At 43.9% G+C, this 25710-nt stretch overlaps 1 protein-coding gene and 1 non-coding gene across 3 annotated transcripts in view; both read left to right on the plus strand.

Annotated features, from left to right (window-relative positions):
• Positions 1–1017: 1017 nt before the first annotated feature.
• trnar-ucu (transfer RNA arginine (anticodon UCU)) lies at positions 1018–1091 on the plus strand. Its single transcript has one exon. It is a non-coding gene; the product is annotated as a tRNA-Arg (tRNA).
• Positions 1092–3220: 2129 nt separating this feature from the next.
• The window catches only part of cadm3 (cell adhesion molecule 3), an 89696-nt gene continuing 67206 nt past the window's right edge, over positions 3221–25710 (plus strand). Inside the window, exons 1-2 of one of the 2 annotated variants that reach the window (XM_056390620.1) lie at positions 3221–3539; positions 5313–5470. In XM_056390620.1, coding sequence (XP_056246595.1) covers positions 5380–5470 — 91 coding nt within the window. In that variant the 5' untranslated portion in view covers positions 3221–3539; positions 5313–5379. The remainder of the gene's footprint in view (positions 3540–5312; positions 5471–25710) is intronic. The other variant, XM_056390621.1, reaches the window with a different exon arrangement.

Raw genomic sequence — 25710 nt, forward strand, 5'->3', positions numbered from 1 at the left:
TGTTCTAGGGAGGAGGCTGAACTGTTTTGTACCAGCTGGTTTAAAATGTTTCTGTTTCAATCACCTGTGCAAGTGCACTGAGAGAACCAACACAAATGTGTAGTCTAGTTAGCTTCAACAAAATTGGCTTATCAATTTGCTTCCGTCGGCTTGAAAGGAAAAATTTGCTGTTGAGGAAACGTATATGTGAGCCACACATATGATCAAACGTATTCCTTATAAAGGACACAGCAAACTGTCTACCATAGCTGACAGTTTTCATAAAACACAATAGTTGATTGAATGCTTTTGACTGTGTTATTCCCCTCAGAGCCACATCAGGCCATTACTGGACAGGCATCTCTATTTTTAACAGTTGCCAGCTCAAAGTAATTGTCATTGTAAAATCAGCACTTGCAAAATTGCTGTCTGAATGTGACTTTTTGTCTGATTGCAGTGAATTTGGCATCTAGTTGATTCCCTGCATTGAGCCTAATCCATGCTACAGGCACATTCCCACCTGAGCTAGAGATCTATAAGCCTGCAATTTCCCATTGTGACTGACAGGAAAATTGCTCAAACTCTGCAAGGTATAAGTCGGGATTTGCTTATAGTCTTTTCACACCAAATCTGTAGAAATATATTCTATTTTTAAAGTAAAACATAAACTGTGGTAATAAAAAAAAAACATGGGCTGTTCGCTGGATCTATTCCCTGCCAGGAATGAACACTTTGCTTCAAAGTTATTGATGCATTTACAATGTAAGATGTTCCATCTTTTGGTTTTGCTTCGATAATATCGCCATTATGATGTTTTGACGAGATAACCTGCGTGAAAGCAGTGGGGGTGGAGAATAGGGGCTCCCGCCATCTCTGAGGCACAAAGAGACTAATGATTACGCGGCGGCAGCACCCCCTACCGGGCGGCAAATTATTATCCACAGGGCTGTGGTCCTGATGCTGAGGGATGGCGAGGATGCTGCGCAGGGCAGGGAGGGGGAGTATAAACCCGCTTTTGATCGAAAAAAATGTGCCTCAGTCTCTGTGGCGCAATGGAATAGCGCGCTGGACTTCTAATCCAGAGGCTCCGGGTTCGAGTCCCGGCAGAGATGTTAATCAAAGGGTTGTGGCTTTTTGGATGAGAGGAAACCGAGTGATGGATAAAAGCATACACGTTGTTTTATGGCTTTTGCTGGTAGGATGTATCTTAAAAGGCTGCTCTGTCTGCAGATACGATGGATGAAGTAGAGATAGATAGATAGATAGATAGATAGATAGATAGATAGATAGATAGATAGATAGATAGATAGATAGATAGATAGATAGATAGATAGATAGATAGATAGATAGATAGATAGATAGATGTGTTTTTTTTTTAGTAGAGGCCCAATAACACAGTGCATCTGGACTGAATTGTCATAGAAATTTTCAAATGGAAGAGCCTTTTCAGCGCGCAAAGGTCAGCGCTTTAATATGCAGATTTCAAACGGGCAAAAAGCCTGAAACCACAGCTCGGGTGTAGCAGCACAGCACGGGCTTCGTTACCAGCCAATTACTGTCCAGGCTGCGAGCTCAGGCTCTGGTCTTACACGGCCATCACGTAGGCACCGCAGGACAACACAGCACCGCGCAGCCTCGTCCTGTGAAAGTCAGTGGACACGCGAGCACGCTCCCTCGCACGCTCGCGCATGCACGGTCTCAGCACCAGGGGCTGTCCACTCATTTAAACCAGTGCAAAAAAAAAAAAAAGAAAGAAAGAAAGTATTTTCTAATGCAGCGCCAGTAACAAAAACATTTAAAGCCTTTTTCCGTCCTCATAACAAGTGTTTAATGATGCCAGATGCTGCGTGACTATTCTCCCGTTTGGTTTAGGGACAGAGGGAGAGATAAAGACTCCGGTTTACTTTGAACACAAATGACTCATAGTGCCAGAAAATGGTGTCGTCTCAAGATTTTTGTATGCAGATTCTGTATTGAATTATAGACCCTAACTACAGTGTGGCGGTGCGAGTGGAGAATAAGGATTTGCGGTAGTCATTGTGCATTTTTAATTTAGTGAAATCAGAGTGGGGACCTTTCTGGAATCCTTTCAAGGACCCCTGAAGGTGGACTTTAGTTTTCTGCTTTAGAAAAACCTACATTACCCCAATCACGAGGGCCCAGAGCAGCACTATTTATTTATTTCTTTATTTCAATGTGGAAAGCAGCTGCTCGCTTGAAGATCTCTCAAACGCCCCGACTCCTCCAAACCTCCCCCTCCCTCCTGACTCCCCATGGCTTTTATTATTTTGTGTTTTCTTCAAACCCACCTCCCCGGTTTCGGTTTGTCGCCACCACCACTGATTGGACCTTCGTGCGGCTGCCGCCATCCATGTTTAACCCCATCATGCCTCCCCACACACAGACCTAATCCGCCAGTAAAACTAATCCTTAATCCTCTCTGGCAAGTTGAACCCCTCCATCCTTCCTCCCTCCCTCCCTTGGATCCTGATTCCTAAACGGGCCTGATGCATGGGACGTCACAACTATACAGACGACTCTTTGATAAAGTTTATAGCCTGAGTATTTGCAAACTGGCCATTCCTAGGAGTATAAACATTATGATGTATAGATCTGGAGGGTTGTTATACAAATTTATAGGCGATAAAAAATAAAGAAAGTTACAATGAAGTCGGTGTTAAACGCACGGGTGAGCAGTAGAGACAAAAAAAAAAAGTCCCACAACTCCAAGGACTCAGTGAAACCATTACCATATTGCAAATGACTAGGCCTACGGGAAATAGCACTGGGCCAAACTGTAAGATAGGAGTAATGGCTTCATAATATCGATGATAAGACACATTATAAGCCATTGAGAACCGTGACAGTCAACTTCTGGTGACCCCCGCTTCTTCATCTGTGGATATGTAGGACTAATCCTGTGATAACATTCCAGCAGGACACTAGACCTACTCAATATCAAACCTTAAGATAAGGTATCACGGGGCGTCCTACAGTCACACCATACAGCCCCGATAAGGTCAGGGTTACACTCGCCGTGGAGCGTTTTAGGAACATTAGGCTGATTTTTCGGTATGGTGAGATGATCGCACTCCTCTATCTCCTCCATCTCCTCCGTGTTGCTCTCAGCCAGTAGGCCCCTGCTCTGGCCCTGTTATCCCAGTGGTACGGGCCAAATCGTATTAAAATCCCCTCCCTCCCTGCCTTGTCCCCTCCCCTCCCTCTCGTCTTTCAGACAGACTGTTTTTGCTGCAGTGAACGGTAGCCGTGGAGAGGCAGAGAGAGAGAGAGAGAGAGAGAGAGAGCGAGCGAGAGAGAGAAAGAGCGATACAAACAGAGTGAGAGAGAGAGAAAGAGAGAGAGAGAGGGAGAGAGAGCGGAGGAAAAAGCAAGAAAAACAAGGAGTCAGGCGAAGGAACAAGGAGATAAAAAAGTCGATAAAAGCAGATTGAGAGGAGGCTCCGGACAAGCGACTGCTGCGCATCAAAGGAGGGACCTTACTGGGGACCTTATTGGAGACCAGCGCCAACAAAACCCGACTCCGGAGGCGGAATATAACGGTGTGTGTGTGTGTTTGTGTGTTTGTGTGTGTGTATGTGTGTGAGTGTGTGTGTGTGGTTATTTTCCGTGCATTGCCTCTCAGTTTGTGTTATTGTCCAGGGTTTGGCTGTAGCCTGTAGGGCGGACAGGAGACACCTGTCAGTGCTGACGCTTTTCCGTCTCCAGGAATGTGTCTGTGTGCGCACTCTGGGTAGGTGGCTGGGTGTGTGTGTGTGAGTGTGTGTGTGTGCGTGTGTGTGTGTGTAATCCGTTATGCCAGCCCAGGGAGAGAGCTGTATAATCCCTGCGTGTTTTATAATTTACTCTGAATATGCGTTTTGTAGTCGGGCTGCCTGTGCTGCTTTACCCGACTCTCTCACTCCCCCCTTCCTCTTCTCTCTCAGCTCTGTTGGCTTTATCGCTCTGCAAAAAAAAAAAAAAAAGCAAAAAAAAAAGCATTACAACTGCGCGCTGTGTGCAGCAGCCACCTCTCTCCAGCATTCACAAGAGTCTCTAAATCTCATCCCATCAGTGTCAGATATTTCTGCAAGTGCTGGAGACGGCGTTGGAAAACACGCTCCGAACTGAGAAACATCGCTCTGGTGCTCCCGCGCCCCGTCGCAGTGATGCAGACAGCCACCACGAGCTGTTATTATTGTTATTATTATCATTGTTACCAACTGTAGTTATCCTGCTGTCCACGTTATGGAGCAGATCGCAAAGAACTTGTGCTAAATCTCGCCCAGAGTGTCCGGGTTATTTCCCATGGATGCACTTCTTCTAATTTTGTTTTCATTTCTCGCCATCACTCAACAGGAAGGGCTGGAGCAACAATAAACACAGCCCCCCCTCCACACACACACACACACACACACACACACACACACACACACACACACGCACACACTCCACCCCTCCCAGTGCCCACATCCCTTCCCCATCTCATGTCCCCCACCCCTCTCCTTCATCCCACCCTATGTCCCCGCCCTAACCGCCCGCCGTCCCGCAAGCAACACGGCTCCCTCTCAGGGTGACAATAAGGGAGCGTTCCGCAGATGGACCGAGGGCTCACCTCGGCGCAGGATACTGCTATTTTAAGGAATGTGCGTTAGAGAGAGAGAGAGAGAGGAGAAAGGAGTGTGTGTGTGTGTGTGTGTGAGAGAGAGAGAGAGAGAGATACAGAGAGAGAGAGAGAGAGAGAGAGAGATAAAGAGAGAGAGAGAGAGAGAGAGCCTGAGCGGCTATTATGCACGTCCGTCCGTCTCCAGTCTTGTGCAAAGCGCGCCGTGTATTCTCAGCGGGCGACAGGTGCATCTCCCCGCCGCTGTGTGTTGTTTCCTTTCTTCTTCTCAGTTTTTTCATGAGCAGCTGGGGGAATGTTCCTTTGCGTTATTTCTAATTAGCGTGAGTTTAGTTGGCTCGGTTATGGGCTGTCCAAAAATACTCGTCTTCCTTCACTCCACAGCTTGTTAGAGTAGATGAATAAACTCACAGTTAAATGAACCCCCCCCACCCCCCACTCCCATTACCATCAATACGCCACCACCATCACTATCATCTTCTTTGCTGTTTGGCCCTATCGCTATCCCTCCTCCTCCCCTTACCCCCGCCTCCCTCAATTTCTCAGTATGGCATGACACAAGCAGATCGATGAATACCCATGGAGCAACGCGTGAGTAACGGGTGGGCCAAGCGTTTATTCAGCAGCAGCCAACCAATGGCAGGGGACACAATTAGTGGCCAGTCGGCATGCCCTGCTTGTTTTCTTTATCTCTCTGCTGCTCTCTCTGCAGGTGACTCTCCAGAGCTCCTCTGCCCTCCTGAGGATTCAGAGAGACAGGCGGATCTGCGCGCCCGACCATGGCCTTCCCATCAGCCCCCTCCGCATTATGGAGTGTCAGCGTATTGACAGTACTATTCACAGCTGCGGTTCACAGCAACATTGTCTATGGTAAGCACCTCTCTCACTCTTTATCTACTCGCCTCCTATTCTCTCTATCTCGCTGTCTCTCCGTGGGCCCCTGACCTCCCCGACCCTCTCTTTCTGTCTCTGGTGGCGCCCCTTATCTGTTGACTTGGGGTCTTTTTGTTGTTTCCTGTATTATGACAAGGGAATCACAGAGCCGTTAATAAGCACATGGGACACTCCCACCTACCCCGGACCCCAGTGGAATTTCTGCCGTTGTTTTTTGAGGAATGTGTGTGACTCGCACATGGCCACGAGGCCACACAAACACGTGCTTACTACAGGTCCTTGCTGCTGTAGCTCATTTGGCCTGTGGCCTCCTTTTCTCTGTCTCTTTTTCTCTCCATGACATCTTCAGTCACTTGAATGCACTCACACAAGAAGTACAAAAGCTGGGGCACACACACACACACACACGCACACACCGGCACTCCACCTTTCATGTTCACCTGCTCCACTTCTCTCTCTGCCTGTCTCACATGTGTGCAGACAAGATCTGTGTCAGAGGTTCATGCAACCTGGACACAAGCAGTGATTATCTTGTACTTTCTTAAATAGCAGCAGGGGAGTGTGCACACTTACAGCACACACATACAGTACAGACACACGACACTCGTCGTGGCTGAACCTGTGATGAGTTGGGTGCAGCTGAAAGCGGATGGAAGAGGGGATTTGATGACAGAAGCACTTTGTAATGATATCATCCCTGCTGTGAGCAGCGAGTGAACAGGAATACACTGTCCAACGTGCTCTCCCAATTACATAACACTCAAGTGACTGCCTGCCGGTAATACAACCTTTAGAGGGCAAATTGTGCCGGTGGCAAAATGGAGCATCATGATTGGCCCTTAATCCATAAAAAATTGATTGACACAGGTAGAATGCTGTTGGCATTTTCTCATTACAGTAGTGATTTAATTGCACAGAGTGTTTGGCAAAGAACCATAAGATGATATAGCAGGCAAGAAGGCTTCTAATAGACTTTCCCTGATTTGCATTTGCAATATATATTCTCATAGATCCCTCGCTTGTGCACACCCACACAATTTCACAAATCTGAATACATCCATAAGTGCAAGGGGAATGTTCGCGCATGTGTCCATGCGCAGCATCCACGTGTATGCGCACAGATATGCAAGCGCACGCACCACACTTACTGTACTTCCACTTCGTTTATCCACATCAGCTGTTTCTACTTTCTGTTGAATTATGCATACGTGTGTTTCTGCATGTTTGTGTATGAAGTGTGGGGAAGTGGAGAATTGTCAGTGTGAGTGCACAGTGGTCAGAGCAGTAAAGAGTGAGAAACAATCTGCCTGTGCCAAGACACTGGGATGAGGTCACTGCTAAACAAATGCAAATAGAGGCCTGTCAGGCCCCTGAAAGCTGTTGAAGATGAGAAATGCACAATCTCCAGATTGAGGTGCTGATGATGAAATATCAATCGCTCATCAGAGTGCTGACCCCGACTGTGTAGCTCGTCATTGAAACGCAGACAGCGGTTTGTTATTTGGGTCCGAAAGCGATTTTGGCTCACGTTCAGACACGCGTCACATTTGATTAAGGTGTGCCTAGCGGGAGGCCTGACCATGCATGACCAATTCTTGCTTTGGTTTCACCTAAGCGCTGTTTTACATTATCATGTCAGTCAAGGAGAGTAATTAAGCCTGGGACGTCTGACAGTGTTCAGGAGATGAGAAAACACGTCAAAGAGTGCAATTGAGAGGAGAGCCGAAGCGGGGACGGAGTGCTGACTTAAGAGACTGTCAGTGTGAAAGTTGTAAACCATTACTTTGTGCTCAAGGTCTTTTTGTCATTCATTTTTGCTATCAAAGCATCATCAAACGCTAACACTAACTACACTGAAATAAAACTAAGAGCGATTCTGCATTAAAATTAAGAGCTTTTGTCAAAAAATTCTTGGCCTATTTGTGCTACAGAGGAAAACATTTGTCAGGCTCAAAATACATGATTTCATCAAGAAAAGTACAGGAATGTATCTTGTTGGCAGTGGTGCAAGAAATACTGACAATTTATAGACTTTCTCACAGGAAAACAAGGAACTGAGCTCTCATGGGACCTCACACACAGCACCAAGAACGGTGCCAAAGATTCAGCAGCCAGGAAACTATATGTATGAATCTTCAGTTCACACATCCTACAGTTTCCAGACATTTGAGCAATGTGGCAAACAGTGGAGTTGCAGCTTCAGAGTGTAGTGTAGTGTGTAGGCTGCAGAGCACTGGTCCATCACTCACATCTGTCCCGATCTGTCCTGATTGGTGTTGTTGTGACACAGCAGGCAGAGCTGTTAAGTAGAAGATGGAGTGGGGGCGGGGTGGGCAGTCAGATAATGCTGTCATAATGGAGATCTCCACGCAAAGAGCCCCCTGGAACAGAAGGGTCTACTTAGCATAAATAATTCAATGTTATGTATCAGAGAGGAAAAACGATTAGCTCAGCAAATCAATGCGAGAGCAGATGAGCCATCAGAGAGCAGGGCTGCCCATCACTGCTACACTCAGGACCCACAGCAAATTGAAAACATTCATACTGTTTGCCTCTTTGAGACAAAAATCTTCCACCAAGAGTCATGAGGTTGATTATTACAGCAACCAACAGGCTGCATGTCATGACCGTTTAGATTCCTGACCAACCCTACGGCTCCCAGCTCTCCCACCTCCGCTGCCTCATCTTCATTTGACTTATGTTAAAGTCAGGGAAAGGACATCACTAACTCTTGTTTTTTTTTCTGGATTTGCCAGTGACCAGGCTTCCTTAGAGCGAGTGAACGAATCAGGGAGACACTAATTGCACACCAATTGACATATCCATTTCCACAGCTGGATGTGCAGCCATGCAGCGCGGATGGAAAGTGCCTCTCGGAAGGGCACGGATTAGGCATGCTATTGGCCGGCTGTACCCTGGTTCTGTACAGCTGACCCAGTTACCTCGGGGCTGTTGTGGAGTGTGTAGGGTCCGTCTGCCAGGCCGCTCTGTAGACAGCGAGTAGAGCAGCGTGCAGTGGCCTCCCATCAGCCACCTGGCCCTCAACTCCACAGCAGCCTGATCCCACACCCCAGGAGAATGTTTGCATTCGTGACTAGAAACATGCCTAATAGTTTATTTACCTCAATGAGTTCTGCTGATCGGGACAAGCGAATGAAGCCCGATGCTTCCAGCTGAGGCCAATAATGAGTAAGGATTAAAGGATGGGAGCAGTGTAGACCAATCGTAGTGCGGTAAGATTTACAGGCGGGAGGGCTCCGCATGTGTGTGTGGCTCTGCCAGCGGTTCACTTTATCCTGCCACAAAATGGGTTCCTTCCCCCCCTAGACCAGCTCTTTCTCGCTGGCTCGATGCCCACTTCCTGTGTGTGCTGCTGTTGTTTGCTGTTGACTTCCTGTGTGCCAAGATGGGGGAGCGTTTGGCTAATACACAGTACGGCTAGCACACAATAGCAGTAGGCGGTTTGGATGGGAGGCCTCTGCCTGTTAACAAGGCTGACTGATAAGCAGTGACTCATTAACAAGCCGAGGTACACAGAGCCTGGGGGAATTACCGCCTAGCCACTGTGACATTAATAAGAGGCCTAAGCTATTTTTCCATTTGGCTCTGCTGGCAGAGGGCTAAACCAGTGGTTTCCAATCTCGACCCTGGCTATTTACTGGCTCCAGTGCTTTTCCATTTGTTTCAGCCACTGGTTACCTGGTCTGATTGGAATGCACTGGATCAGTATTGTCAGTGTGGGCTGCAGTTAATGACATCTGCTGCTTCAATGGAGAACCAGACTCCCCTCATTAGTTTTCTGCAGGTTCATTCAGAAACATCTGGGGAGGAGCCCAATTAATTCTTCTCATGCTGATCATGCCAATTAATTAGCAATATGTTTGTTTTTAGAAAGAAGAAAGACAGTGACATATACCAACGTATAGCCTAGTTTTCAATTATTGAGACTGATGATGATTCTGACATTATATGGATTCAGCTCGGTACCTGACATACAGTCAGCACTATGAAGAAGAGTTCCAAGTAACTGTCTCCTATTACAATTTTAAATCCAGAGCCATATTACTCTCATTGTCTTGTGTTTATTCTTCTCTGATCCTTTAAGTGTTTTGTCGTCCAGATCAGTTTTGTGATTATAAATTGGATCCTGATTGGCTGGCATTAGTTTGAAACAGATTTACATCTGGCAGAAAACCAATTATTTCTGCTGTTCATCATGCCGATTAATTAAGGCGCTGCGGCTGATTGATTAAACTCCCAACAAAGCTCAAACCACGAGCACTGGACCCCTGGGGATGATTTGCATCACACATTATGCACATTGCTGTGTCTTCATGTTATCTTCATATATCTCCTCAGACATGCTGAAACATTACACATGAGTAAGCGACAGGAAGAGAAACTCACAGCTCAACAAGGCGTAAGTGTTGATAAGTAATTTGTGGCTAAATTAAGCAGAATTAAAATGCAGTGGCACGCCAGTATCATTGGATCTTAAAGGTATCAGGAGCACCCAAACAAGACTCCATTAGACCTCATCAATCTGAGGCAGATCTCATCCACCCAGGCCCACTCAGGCAGTGTGAGATTACATCAGAGCAGATCAATCTTGCTCGCTACCATCATAATAACAGCAAATGCCATTTAGAGACTGAAAGAGAGAAGGGCTCTTGAGATTTTGCAAAGCCTTATCACACTCAGCTTCCTCTCAGGTGCTCTTAAAAGACACATCACTCCGCAGCAGCTCAGGGTCAAGAAAATTAGGGGTCCCACATTTTCTGAGCTGTCAGCCTTAGACCATCACTTCACAAAGACACAGCAGATTAAACAAACCTAACAACAACAACAACAGCAACGGCGCCAGCCTTGGAATAAATTAATTCACCTCATTTCCAGCAAGATCCCTTATTATTGTGCTCTGCACTGAACTGGCTTTTCCTTTGATCAGGTCCCTCACTCTCACCGCCCCCCAACCCTATCCCCCCTTTTTCTCCCGTTATCTGCCAGACATCTCTGGTGGGTGTTTTTAATTGATTGCAGTGGGGGTGGAAATCACCCATCCTGTCACTGAAGCATGGCGGGTCGGACCAAGGTTCTTCCTGGAAAGGTGTATCTGTTCGTTGAAGCTCATCACCGAGCTGCGTGCAACTCCCAACTATGACGGGCCGGCGGAAGACGCGGGCATGTGTGGCTGTAAAGCGCAGCGTTTGTATTGATTGAGTCTGAGTCTGAGTGCTGAGGGTTCCCCCCGAGCGCAGGAGCTCCACCAAAGGAAAGAGCAGAGGTTGCTCTTGTTTATTTCCTCTTTTTTTTGATGATGCCATCACTTCAGCTGGTGGTACTGAGTGTGTCTGTGGGGGGATGTTATCGCTGATATCACAACCGTAAAGCCGTTTTAATTCACCTGTGTGCCGCCTTGGGAATCCTCCCTAGTCTGGTTTCTGCTGTGGATATCACTGTCCATTCACTGGATGTTGAGTCTTATCGAGCATAGCCCTGTCACACTGAGAACCGGTGTTGGAGAAGAATTGTGAAGGAGGTCTCCATATTGGAATTTAATGTAGCATGAACTCTCACGGACATCAATCCCAAAATAAAGCATTAATCTTTGCAAATACATATTATTGCATTCTCTAAAATACTTCTGAACATTGCTGCAAGCACAGCAGACACACATGGCCAGTTAACCCCCCCCCCCCCCCCCCCCCCCGATGACAAAACTATAAATGGCTGTTTGATGAAAATTATTTGTGATAAACATTTTACTTCCTCACTGAATTGACAGCCGTCTGAGGTGGAGTCTGGCATTTCTGCTGTACCAGCTGATACAATGTCAAAGTGAATCAGCAGCCAGACTGACAGTGTCCTTGAGGTTGCGTAGCGTCTCGGCACATGCAGCAAACTTTTTGATAGATTTATCATTGACTGACTGATTACAGTCAGTCGGAGCGATTGAACTGAGTGCTATTTGCAGCTTAAAATATGATGCAAAGTCACTCGAAAAGCATTATTTGTATTATGTGGAATCAGCTTTGAACATTGTTTCCTGTGCATAATGTACTTTTTATTGTTTCGATTGCAAGTTTATCGTGTACTGAGGTGTGGTTTCAGCATTGAAAATGTTGGATGGTGTCATTATTAAAGTCTTCGTATTTTAACGCAGCTACTGCTCGGTGGAGTTCATTTATGGTTCCACTGCACTGCTGCACTCCTTATGCCTCACAATCACATTGCACCCTACGCTTCTTGAATGCTCATAGCTCTCAAATGCAGCCTGTATTATTTAAATGCCCTTTGCATTAATACAGTACCTGGCATTTAGTGTACGTGCTTTCATCACAATTTATGGCTGCATTGTAATTGGATCGAATTTTTCATGCGCCCTATGCAAAGCAGGGGGAGCAAGTTGGGAGGTTGCACTGTCAACAAGAACAACCATGACGGGTGTAGGATCATTAGACTTGATACTACAGAGCCCGGATTTACTTTTCACTGAAGTGGAAAAGGTCGTCTTTTATGAGTCTTTCCTGGAAGGCAACAAAAAATGATGACGCGTGGCTTTTTGCCGCAGTTTGCAGCTACTGTAAATGCTGCGGAAGAAAGAAAGCAGGGAGAAGTGATGGGAGTGGAGTGTGGTACTGTAGGTGTCTTTGGAGAAGCTGAGTGGATGGCAAACTTTGGAGTGAGTTTAGACTTTTCTGCACTGTTTGCAAGTTGGGAATACACACTGTGTGGACTGCATTTACTCTTGGCTGAGGTTCGCTCACCTTCGCAGGTGGTCTAAAGGACCTGATAACTCGCAAACTGTAATGTGCTCACTGTATCGCCACGAGTGTTTTTTTTTAAAGATGTCTACACAGACGTCGCACACACATCTTGTATCGCATTGATACAAGATGTGTGTTCAGGCTGCTGAATGTTTTAACAGAATAGTCTGTTATCTGTCAGGTACTCTACCTACCAGTGCTTATGTGTGTTTGGTTGATTATGTTTCTCTATCAATGCCACAACCTAGATAGGCACTCGCCTAATACAATGAATATCTTTATTGTTAGAATACTTTTATTTTACCTGGTGAATACAGTGATTGTGAACTAGAGTAGGTATTATTCCCCTCTCATGAGATCTGCTGCTCCCACCACTTTTTTTAAGTGGAGGAATTCAAGTGATCAGCGTTTAAAGATTCCAAAACAGCAGTCTATTGATGAAGTGCTGATGAAATAATCTTGTTTGCTTTATTCTGTTATCCTTGAGTTTTTATAAGACTGACATGTGCATATTTCCCGGTGACAGCTGGTGCAGGGAATATCTTGCCTTCCTTTAAGCGTTAAATAAGGTCAGCCATTCAATCAGAATGTCAGTCACTGTGATGCAGGAGGAAGCCTCACACTCACACACTGCCCAGTGGCCAGGTCAGCCTTGGTTTTTATTTTGCATCTGGCCCTTGACACTGATCAGGGTGTGATGAACACATGATGAGTGGATGTGGCTTCCGACAACGAGGCCATCGCCGCGCGGTGTAACTCATCGCTACTGCGCCGGTTGAAGACAAAGGCACCAAATAGGCATCTCTAATCTCCCTGCTGAATGAATCCGAAACAAAGAGAGGAGGAACGCAGACATAGAGGCTTGGACACACATAGGATAAGCTGATTACCCAGGAAAAGAGGGAGGGCGAGGGAGACAGAGGGAGAAAGACAGAGGCATGCACGTGAACAAGAGAAATCCATACAGTAAGGGAGCACGAGGGGCAGGGGAAATGGAGGAGGAGGGGTTTGGGAAGAATAAAGCAAGCGCACTCTAATGATGGGGAGCCCAGAGCGGAGAGAAAATGAAAAGAAACAGTGCAGGGAGCGAGGGATGAAGAAAAAAACACACAAGAAAAAAAAAGAAAAGGTGAACGTTTAAAAGGACGAGCCATGGCGCGCTACACAGAGCATGCAATAGGAAAATGAAGGGAATGCATATTTGCCTGTGATATCCTCCTTAGAAATGCGACACAATCAAAAACAGGACATTATGCAAATACGAGGCGGCGACGGCAGTATAATCGCTACCTGAGTCATTTCACCTGCTCTGTTCAGTAGTCGCTATATATACAAACAGAATTACACCCAATCCAGGTGTACGGGCTAAATATACAGCTAATTAAAATTAATGAGATTTACTTAGAAAAGAATATGCTCCTTCCCTAAGCTGCTTATCCTTGCATGAGAATCTACTACACGCTGACACACACACACACACACACACACACACACACACACACACACACCTAGTTTTGATTCACCCTCCTTCACTTCGTTTTCTCACAGGCTGCTAGTCAGACTATTAAGAATCCTCGGCGCGCTTGCACACACACACACACACACACACACACACACACACACACACACACACACACACACAAACACACAAACACTCAGTCTATCTGTCTGTCTTTCTGCTGACTTCCTTCTCACGCTGACTTAAACATGCTCCTTGTTCAATGCACACGCAAGTTCTTGACTGGAGGTTGGCACACACACACACACACACACACACACACACACACACACACACACATGCGTGCACACACAGACACATTCGCACACTCATGTAGACACACATTCTCAGAGATGCACAATTGCGTGAACAGATGCTAACACTCTGAGAAAGTCAAGAAACGATTTGAGTAGAACACACATTCAGTGGGGTCCAAAAGTCTCTCCCATTCAAAAGAATGGGAGAGTGGTCATTATAGACATGGCAAATACATTTTTATGCATGGAGACATGCAGAAGAGCACACTTAAACTTACACATACACACACACACACACACACACACACACACACACACACATATTCAAATAGAGCTTTGAAAGCCCTCCAGTCTTTACTTAAACAAAATACCCCTGTGAGCCAAGCTGTTGACTGCCAGGTGAAAAATTGTTTGTGTGTGTGTGTGTGTATGTGAGTCTGCCGAGCTGTCTGTGTGTATGCATAAGTGTGTGTGTTTAGCAGGCCAGCCACTTCATACATACAGTATATACTCCCCACACAGCGTACATCCTCTGTATACACAGCGTAGGCATTTGATATGTAACATTTTTGCATACTGCTTACGGAGATATAATTTTTTTTTCCATAAGATGGTGTCCAACCAGCGACGCTCCACTTTCTAGCGAGCAAAGTGCTGAGTAATTAAAAGGCTTTTCGAGGAGTGGAGCAGTGTGTGTGTGTGTGTGTGAGGCTATGTGTGTGTGAGGCTGTGTGTGTGTGTGTGTGTAGGTGCTTGGTAAAATGACAAAGTGTGAATTAATCACGCACTTTATTAACAGACTTAGGTTTGGGTGGAACACTTGTGTCTCCACTGCAGAGGTAGCTGAACCACACACATGCACACTCTCCGCTCTGTCTCTATCTCCCTTTCTCTCCGTCTGCGGCTTCATTTCTCAGCCTGGTGAGTACTTGAATGTCATTATGACTTTTGCTATCAAAAGCAAACAGCGGGGCTGGCTTGAGGAGTGCATGCCAGACCTCATGCTTTCCCTGCTGAGTACCGCAGCATGTCGAGTGCTATTTTGATTATTCTGCCTTTTTTTTTTTTTCTTTTCCATGCTTCTTTTCAACAAATGGACGGTGTGTTTTTTTAAGTGACAGGTTTATTGACAAAGCTCCCACTGTGAGGCCCTGCTGGCCCACGTGGTCTAGTTTATGAATGGAACCCCCCCCCCCCTTTAAATTTACAGTGGCCTGCGTGTCAAGGAGGATGATTTCATATCTACCGGCAAATTTCGATCCCATTTGCGTAATGCATCGACAGACGGCACAAGTGAACGATATAATTGAGTTAATGAGCTACACGCCCTTATCTGCTGTTCATTCATACGGGCAGCCCAAGGCGTGACGACTATCAGCCTCCTTACACAGGCTACTGTATGTTTGATGAGTCCCTTGAAGGGAGAATTTGATACTGCAGTCGAACTTCCTCAAGGCAAACTGTTTTGATGTGTTAAGCAAAGAAGAAGGAGTTTATCCTCTGCTTTCCTGTTTTTTTTCTTCTTGTTCTCTTATTCTATGATGAATATTTAAATATTATTGTGATTTATTTATCGCGGCTCAGTGTTCAGCTTCAGCGAGCTATTTTCAGGTTGATATCTTCGCAGGCAGGAGGGAGGGGAGGTATATAGACTTGTACATGGGGAGGTGTCACGCTTGACTTTGTGACAGCGCTCGGCGGCATGCCTGGGAGAGCATCTTTTTGTTGTTGTTTGAAGGGTTCGGTGACATTTTCTGGTTCTTCCCCTCAGGGGCTGAAAGAGTCAGAGCTGGCCTGGTTTCATCAACCTTCTGGTACAATTTACAGAGGTTCCTTTTGAAGGTTGAAGTGAAAAAGGAAGGGTCATTTACGTCACGGGGTCAGTAGCCGGTGGCAAGATGGCTGCATGTTGACATTTCTTCGTACTGTTGTTTGTTACACCTCGATGGAGCAAACATGAAAACCATGGCAACCTGGCATGACCTGCCATCCCATAGTGAAGAGTGTTAAAGGGGATCCTATTTTAAGGATTAAACAGAAAAAAGTTGTGTACATCAGCAGATAGAAGATCAAACTGGTGAAACGTATCATTTTGTAAACCAAAATTACTTAATGTCCTTTTAAATGTGTCATCATTTGGTTTAATTTGGTCTAAATTGTCATTACATGAATGGAGTTCAGCTATTATTTTAATAAGATATCTGGTTGTGGAATATTTTTTTTTAAGTAAACTTTGCAATCAAGGACATTTGCCATTGATGCGCGATAAGAGTTTACTCTAATTGGCAACAGGCAGGTCAAAGTTTCAAGGTAGTTTCAAGTCAAGTGTCAAGTTCTCGAGGTCAAATCCAAGTCAAGTGACAAGTCATCATTAGCTAATTGAAGATAAAGACACAAGCCTTTCAAGACTGAACAATATTTTACTATATTAGCTTTGTGTTGATAGCATTTAATAATTAGCTGACACCAAGTCTTTCAGTGCATAGGCTTAATAAGTAGATTTCAAGTTGTCAGGCTTTGCACGACACTGGCTTATTAATTCCAGATCTGAAACGATTAATCAATTTAGTTTTTAACTTAACCTGGCAGTCTCATTGATATTAAAATAATAAAGCTTTAAAATCTCAAGGGGAAATGTTAGACTGTAGTTTGAGAGCAGTTTGCAGCTCATTCCACTGAAATGGTAAATAGTACCTGAGACCAGTTCTGCCAACGTTAGTGCGAACATGAGAGACAGCAAAGGTTAAGTAGTTACTGTGGATACTGGATTTAAATGAGAGAAGAGATGTGAAGGTAGAGGCTATATGGTATGGCTATTTCTTCTTGACTGTATGGAGGCCCAACCGACCATGTGATGCAGAGAACAGTATTATTCGTTTGTGATAAAGCCGAGTGCTCTGTGATACACAGGGCTGAACCTCTGTAGTGTTGCTGGGAATATCTCCATAGTCAAGAATAGACATGAAGGCTGACTGCAAAATAGTTTTACAGCTGGAGGAAGACGGACGTCCTTTTATTCTACACAAGACGCCTAGTTTGATTTTTCATTTCTGAACATTAACCTCGTCTTTTGTCAAGCCAAAATCTTAAGTACTTGTATGAATCTTTTGATAATGAAGTAACTGTTTTTTCAAAGAAAGCCAGTTGATGCTTTTTGTTCAATCTTGTGGTTGTGAGGATTTGGTGCTTGTCTTAATCTTATGTGGCAGCAAATCAAATATCTTCAGGTTTTTCAGTGTTGGTTGAGCAAAACAAGCAATTTAATGTTACTGACAGTGAGCAAGTGATAAGCAGAGAGAATAATGATCGGATTAATCGCTGATGGAAATACCCATTGTAGCCCTCAATAGTTCTTTACTGTTGTGGCATTTGACAGAGCTTGAGACTTGATAAAGGTTTTGCTAACATGCACACCTCAAGTCAAGTGAAACATTTAGGAAGTCAAGTTTCAAGGAAGACGGGTTTTACAGTAGTCAAGAACCAGTCAAGTTTCACATTTCAAGTCAGCAGCTCTGGGTGAGAAGGCACAGCAACTGAAGTGTCTCACGTTTGAGCCCCACTGCAACCGTGCATTCTGTTAAAGTGTCCTTGGCTAAGACACACAACTCCCGCACTATCTGCTCAGTCATTGTGTTTGGCTTCGGCTTAGAGCATCAGCTAAATGGCCGACGTGCTAAGATTTGCAGTAATTCCATCTTCAGAAATCCAATCATTTTTCCTGGCAGTTTCAGATTAACCCTGGCCAGCACGCCATAAATTGATTGGCACATATTCCCTAAACAATAAATGTCTGTCACAGCATATGTAGACAAAGCTAGCAGTGGTCACAGAGGACAAGCTACCATAGTGAGGGAGTGACAACAGAAGGGAGGAAGAGGAGGAAGAAGAGGGGGCGATGCCTGTCTCTTGCTTAAATAGTTACTCCTCCAATTTGGCTCATCCACGCTAAACTACTGCTATAAAATTTCCTGTTAGACTTGAATCATGTCACTCCCTCCAATCGCCTGATGTTGCGCTGTTTGAAATGAAAACTGAAAGCTTCACCTGAATCAAGTCTGACATTTTCAATTTCAATCAAGGCAACACCTGATAAAGGAACATTTATCTGCGAGACACTGTACGACATCCACATGAGCCATTAACTGTGTGTAAGGTCATTTGGTTACACATAGACATGGCAGCAAAACAAATGCCCCATTAACTATTCATAAATTCCTCATTAAATATTCTTATTAGCTTCATACTGTATATAGAAACACATGCGGAGACATGCAGACACTCATACACAAATACCCGATTAACAAAGCAACAGTGACTCATGTATTTGAAACGCACCTCGCTGTAGGGAGGAGTAAAAGAACAAACATGCATCTATTTGACAAACATAATCGTGCATATTATCCTTTTCTGCTGAAATAGGACCTTTAAAGCTCCACTTGGATTTTTACTAAGATGAATAACAATAATTCAGAGTGCCACTAAAAATAACTAAAGTCACAAACATCACCACTGTCTGAAAAGTAAATCCATTACAAACAAGAACAGTGATGCAACACCTGCCATTTGTCGGATGATTTCTCCCAAAGCGAAGCATACATTTTTGAGCGCTGGTGACCTGAGGGGGAATCCCTAACCATGACGGTGTTAGTGCAGAGATTTATCCACAGAGAGATATAGCAATGCAGCAGATTTTATGCAAGATTTGAGTTCTAAAGGCCAGCAGAGGATCTCAGTCTTTTGGGAAATGGTCTTCTTTGCTCACTGGATTGAGAGTAATTTATATCCAAAAGTGGTGTGTCCAAGGTAGCCGGATTTTTTCGAGATGTTTCACCTGTTATATAACAGCTTTCAGTTATGATCTTCAAACATCTTCAACGTCAAAAAAAAAGAAAAGTTGTCTCTTTTGATTTACTGTACCTTGTTTTGGGTGATTCAAGATCGTCGTGTTCGTACAGAATTTGATCAAAGCAACAATTTATTGACCATAAATTCCTACACATACACACTGGATTTGATGGGGAATTTCCTTCACCATCTCACAAGCTATGACACATGGAGTTATTTCTTATCTAAACGTAAAAGGTAACTGAGCTTGCCGTTTGTTTTTTAAGACGCTTCACCTGTCATCTAAGAGCCTTTCAGATCAGATTTTGAAATAGCTTCAAGGCCAAACAGGAAGTCTAGTTGCCTTTAATTTACAGTACCATGATCTGTATGGATGAGACTTGCCGCAGACAGACAGACAGTGAGTTCTCAGAATTGATGTCTGTAATGATTTTTTTTTTTTTAAAAACCCTAGACATCACACTTGATGTTACAGAGGACTTAACAAGGAGTAGTTATCTTTCAATCGTTAGTATGACACATGGGCTTGCACAGAGATATGGTTTTCATGATAGAACAAGGCTTTGTCAGCCACAGCAGGGCTTTGAGGTAAATGTTGCTAACATGGTGACGGTGACGGTGACAATGCCAACATGCTGATGCTGATGATGAAATAATTAGCATGTTCAGAAGCTCGGATTACCGTGCCAGCATGCTACGTACGCTGATGGGAATGTCATTAGTTTTTTTATTAGTGAAATTTGCACCCGATGCTGGCGCTAGAGGAAAAGACACGGGGTCATTTAAGTCATTAGGGTTCATTCTAAGGGGAACACGAATGTCTGTATATCATGGCAATCCATCAAACAGTTGTTGAACTATTTCAGTATGGACCAAAGCGGTGGACTGACAGAGCAACATTTCCAACGCTGCTGGCTCGGCTCAAAGACGTTGTAAATGAGAAGCGGGATGTATAAATGGCAGTGAATCTGACGGACCAGCGATAACCGGAAATCTAAAGATCATAACGTCTGAAACAAAGACAACAAATAATCTCAGAAAAGCAAAATCATCATTGCAGCATCATGATGTCAGCATCTCCACCTCCTCTGCGTCCTCCCACAGCTGTGTTGTAGTCAGAGTGCCAATCACAGGAGCCCCTGTGTCCAAGCCCATAGACAGTCAACAAATTACCATTTGGAGCGGAACCCGGCTAAAAATGCGATTGGTTTGGATTTGAGTCTGCTCTCCCGGCTTTGGATTTGAATAGAATAGAGTCTGTCCTCTTCTCTTTTTTTTTTTTTTTTTTTGCCTCTGTGGCTTCAGAAAGCAAGATTAGATAGAGGAAGGGAGGAAAAGAGACACACAAGGAGAGGGGGAGAAGCAGAGTCAGAGGAGACAGAGGGAAAATAAGAAATACAGAGCAAGAAAGAGCATCCACGGGTCTTTAAAATTGCAAAAGCTCTAAAATAAATCTAAATTTAAGGCCTTGATTTTTTTTGTGAAATTGTGTGAGTTGTCTGTGGTAGAGGTCTTATTTTTCCACCAAGTTTCTTTGTCCTGTATGTCTCCTCTTAGATTATTTCAGAGCTGTCCATAGTTAGCAGTACAATAGGCCTGTGTAATGTTTTATTCATCATTTCTGCTTTAGCAAACAAAATTGGACTTCATGTTCCTTAACAAATAATTTCATGTTGTATTACACTGTCCATTCATAATTTCAGAATTTGTATTATCTATACTGAATGGAAAATAAGTTGCTTTCGGCAGTTTTATAGCAATCTATTTGTGGCAGTGTAAGATCTGTAAACCCTCGCCACATTTTGACAATAAAGTAATTACCATAAACAAATGACACTATTACCAGGAAGATTGTCAGCCTCCAAGGGCCTCTGTGCTGCATTTTACACAGTGTCCTATCAAGTCAGATTTTACAGGAAATCTGCCAGATTGCTAACGACACTAAGAGTTTGCATCAGCGTATAAAAAAACATGGGTGCCATATTTCCTGTACCAGTGATGATAAATATTTGTGATCCTGATTTTCAAATGTACAAAATGCTACAGAAATGTGGTGTTGGCACGGTTCCATTACATTTGGTTAATAGATTACAAATATGCAAATAAAAATTTAGATGTTTACATGCACATTGGTTTATTTAAATACCAGTACATAACATTTGGGTCACATTTCTTTCCATATAACTACATTATATGATATATATGTCACATACATCCACTTAACCTCAGGGAATAGAGTCGATCTGGTGTGATCACACTGTTAAATCACAATGTCATTTGAGTCTTTGTATTCTTAAAAATGAAATCATCAATTTTTTTGTATGCAGTTGCTTTTCTGATCTTTCTGCGTATTAGCATGCAGATATTTGGCAGATGTTTTTTGTCCAAAGCAGCTCACATGAGGTACAGTCGAAGTTGAACAGTGGGTCATGGAGAGGCCTTGAAGCACTTACAACAAGACTGCAGGTGCATGAAGTGACACATGAGTGCATAGCAAATGATTTATCTTCATTTTAAAAATCTTATTTCCTCCATAAGTGATCGATGAATCCCAAAAAGTTATTGATGGATTGGTATTCCAGACAACAAAGGTTAGTTGCAGCCCTACATGTGTCACATTTAGACTGTACAAGGAAACATTTCATTTCAGCAAAGCCGAGTGGCAGCAGGAGATTCATTAGCTCATTAGTGAGAGACTCATTAGCCAGAAGTCATGTGATGTTGTAATCTTCGCTAATGTAAGTACAATAATGTCAGTAATCTTTGCACTCATCTGACCTGCATTCGAGCCAATTGATTGGCTTGTGGGCAGCTCGCTTTCTATCATTCAGGTCATTCTGTGGCATCTTGCCGATGTTTGTTTCTTGCACTTGAGTTTTCATTAAAGGCGACCGTTTAAGCTTTTCTTTATATTCTATAGTGTTTCAATGTCGGATTTCCATATGAAACGTGACCAAAGTTTTAAATAATGGGGGTAGACGTAATCCCTGTAAGACAAAAGCTCAGGCGTCAGACTGCTCTGAATACTAGGTTTCCATTCGGTTTATAGAGTCATCTGATCCATCCTCAGCTCATTCTCACAAAACAGTCTACTTGAGTATTATAAGCATTTCATGTACTCATCCATACAACTAACCGACGGCGGAAGGTTTGCTATACAGTCGTTTGGCGACAATAGTTGTTTTCCTAGCAGCGTTAGCATTGGTATTTCCTGACAGCATGTTTTTGACTTCAGCTGGGATTTCAGCGCATTTCCCACATGTGAAACTATTTGGAGGGGCATGAGTAGAAAAGTTTTATATACGCATTGTGATTGAAATGTGATGTTATGTCACACAATAGCACAATAATAGTTAGCGAACAGAGATGTCCTGCTGTGATCTTTGTTGCACTGAATGATCGTGAAGTTCACTCTCATATTTGGGATTGGGATTCGGGCTTGAACGTTCATGGAGGCATTTGCGAAGATGCCATTTCCGATCAATTATGTTACTTATTTTTAGTTGGAGTTACTACAGTTCATTCCCAGAACCTCCACACCGGTAAGCAGATGGCAGCGCTGCCCCTCGGCAAGCTTCTGGATGTTCAGCCAATCAGAGGAAAGTGGGACTTTAAGGAGGCCTGAGCTAACTTTGCCTATTTCAGTCCGAGGCTCAACTCACAGGCTGCATAACAGGCAGTTTCAGATAAATAAAGGCTTTTTTTGGACTGTGAATTATGCAAAGCTACTCCAGTGGAGTCCCAGAATAAAAAATATAGAGCTGGAAATGAACATAATAGGTCCCCTTTAATTTGCAGTTTTCCAAGATTTCCTTTCACGGACATTGTGTTGCTTAATTAGGACAAATGTAGAAGCTCTTAATAGTGGGAAGAGGACACTCTTCTTGATGAGACATGCATTTTTACATAAAAAATATTGCCTATAGCTTCAAAAAGTCCTGAATTATTCCTTCTGAAACCTGCAGACAGCCTGTGGAGGCAGAGACAGAGAGAGTGCTGCTGCCTCTGAGGTCTGGGTTATTTCAGGATGGTTGTCTTGCACTGTAATGTGGTTTGGCACTTGTGTGTCTAGTCAGGGGGAGATATATGGCTGAATTTGCCTTGAGTGGATGGCTGGTTTCTGAATGGATGCGCTCTGGTTTCTCTGGTTGCTGATTGCTATGGTCAAGACTTTTCTCTCCTATTTTACTTCCTCATTTTCTTCTCCGCATCTCCCTTTGTCTTATCTTCCCCGCATCGGCCTCTTATCGTGTCCTCCTTTCTCCATTCCTTTCTTCATTTTCATTTCTCTCTCTTTTTGTTTGCCTTTTCTCCCTCTGTTTCCCTCTCAGTTTTTTTTTTATTTTCTTTGTTTTTTTGAAGATCTTGTCCCTGCTTTCGTTTCATTGATTTTTTTGTTTCTTCTTTTTTTCCTTGTATTATCTTTTCTCCTTTGCTTTCCTCCCTGCGTTCCATTCATACTTTCTCCTCATTTCTCTCTCCTTTCAACTCTCTCCACTTTTTTAATTTCTCTCTGCCTTCTTATCTTTTTATATATCTTTCCTCCCTCTATTCTCTATATTTATCTCTCCTCCCCTCTCATCACTTTTAAGTCCCTTTCTCTCTCTTCCCTCTTGTCTTCTTCTCCCTTCTAGTCTCTCTGCTTTCCTGTCTCCCCCTTTGCTTTCTCGCTATCCTTTTGCCTTCATCCACATCTCTTTCCCTTCCTGCCTTCTTCTCTGGTCTCCCTCTGTTATTGTGCTTGCTGTTTTAGCATACTCTGCAGGGAGCTCTCCTGCGATGCCAATTATATTGACTGAAGAAAAGGAGAAAGAGAAAAGGAAGGAGGGAGGGAGGGAGGGAGGCTTGGAAGACCTGTGCATGCGTTCACACAAAAACGCACACATACACACATTCACAGTGATGGAGAGAATGAATAAGAAGGGACAGAGGCTCGAGAGCTCAGGAGAGGAGTAAGAGGGAGGTTGAGGAGTAGAAGGAGAGGAAGAGGGGGATGATGAAAGAAGGGGGAGAGCTGGGAGGAAGAGGACAGAGAGAAATTGGACGAGAGCGAATCCGTCTGTGAGTGTAATAGTCTCCCGCTGTTGAACCCAAGGGAATTCACTGACTGCAGAGGGGAAGGGAGAGAGAGAGAGAGAGAGAGAGAGAGAGAGAGAGAGAGAGAGAGAGAGAGAGAGAGGCATAGATAGAGAGAGATAGAGGAAGCAAGAGAGAAGGGGGGGCATGGGAGGAGGTGGGTGCGATCGCAGCAGAGAAAACGATAGAGAGATACAGTGAGAGAGAGAGAGAGGCATAGATAGAGAGAGATAGAGGGAGCAAGAGAGAAGGGGGTGCACAGGAGGAGGTGGGTGCGATCGCAGCAGAGAAGACGATAGAGAGATACAGAGAGAGAGAGAGAGAGAGCGAGACAAGAGAGAGCAGAAACAGAGGTGGCATGAAAAGAAAGATGACTTCAGTCCTTTCCTCTCGGTGCTCAGCTTGTAGCGCTCCACTCCAGGCAAATGTGGCTCGTGACATTAAATAAGATTCAGCGTCATGACTGAGTGTATGAATGGAGAGCATAAGTATATCATAGTAATGTGCTGCTGTACAGTAGCTCAGCTCGGAAAAAAACTACTTACAGTGTGTCCGTGCAAGCCTGTGCAATGCTTCCTTACACTGCCTGCACTTACGTATATTGTCGCTGGGGTGTAAAAATCTTTTAAAGGGTCAGTTGAATCAAATTACCACGCAATATTTCCTCACTTACTTCTACTTGTATGTAGCCATGCAAATACTTATTTAAGGTTCCCAGTCAGCCTTCGCCTGAGCACAATTGAGGTGAATGGGATTTCGTTTTTGAATATTATATTTAAATGAAATATTTGTAAGTAAGTTTTGCTATTGCTACAGAATCAACTTTAGCATCAACAGCTGTTTAAATACCAGTCTAGAAGAAACGCTGCGAGTTCAGCATCAAACTTCATTTCTTTTTACTCACCGAGAGCTGTCTCCAGCTTCTGTTTCTATCACTTCTCTTCTTCTATGGAAGTTGGCATGCTAACCAGCTAGCTTCGGCCCTTTCCAATACAGAGTCACTGTAGCGTCCAGTCTGCCCTGAAGAAGCAGCGCTGCTCAGAGGGGATATTATGACCTCCTGTGTTGTGAGCGCAACAAAGGCTGAAGCTCTTGGCGAGACTGTAAACAGCTGCTAACGTTGGCTAATTTAGCAATAGGAAAACTGACAAATAGCTCTTTTAAAATAAAGCTACAGGAATATGTCTTTCAAGAATAATGTCTCTTTTGTACTATGTAATCCTCAGACCTCATTGTGAAGAGTTTTCATTGAAACTATTTTCTTCTAAAAAATGTATCATTGAGTTTTTCAGCACTACAAACAAATTGCATTAAATTCTATTGAGCTGGGCTAGATACTGGCTAGATACTGGCTAGATACCGAAAGAGTTAAGTGATGAAATATTTCTTATGTAATTTCTCTGATCTTACCCTATCAATCACTTTCTTATTGAGTTGAAGGATTTCAATCTTCCATTTTGGTTCAGAAATTTCCACAACCCCTTTTGCAACTTTCACAAAATGAAAAGTGATCTTTGCAAACCTGTATGGGGGCTGCATCAGAGGATAAACAATGAATAAAATATCATATATATGCCCCTGCACACGGTCAGCTCTTTCACTTTCTTTATTGGATGGCTGCGTTTGAGAAATGACTGAATCAGTTGTTTCAGCAAGTATCCCAAAATATGTTTACGTTCAAGTTACAAAGCTCTCTTTTATAGATCGTACTAACTATAATGGGAACAAAAGAGATTGGTCATTTCAGAGCCACGAAGTCCCCATAGGGAGGAG

Source organism: Seriola aureovittata, chromosome 12 (assembly GCF_021018895.1).
Source record: "Seriola aureovittata isolate HTS-2021-v1 ecotype China chromosome 12, ASM2101889v1, whole genome shotgun sequence".
In the NCBI taxonomy this organism is placed as follows: domain Eukaryota; kingdom Metazoa; phylum Chordata; class Actinopteri; order Carangiformes; family Carangidae; genus Seriola; species Seriola aureovittata.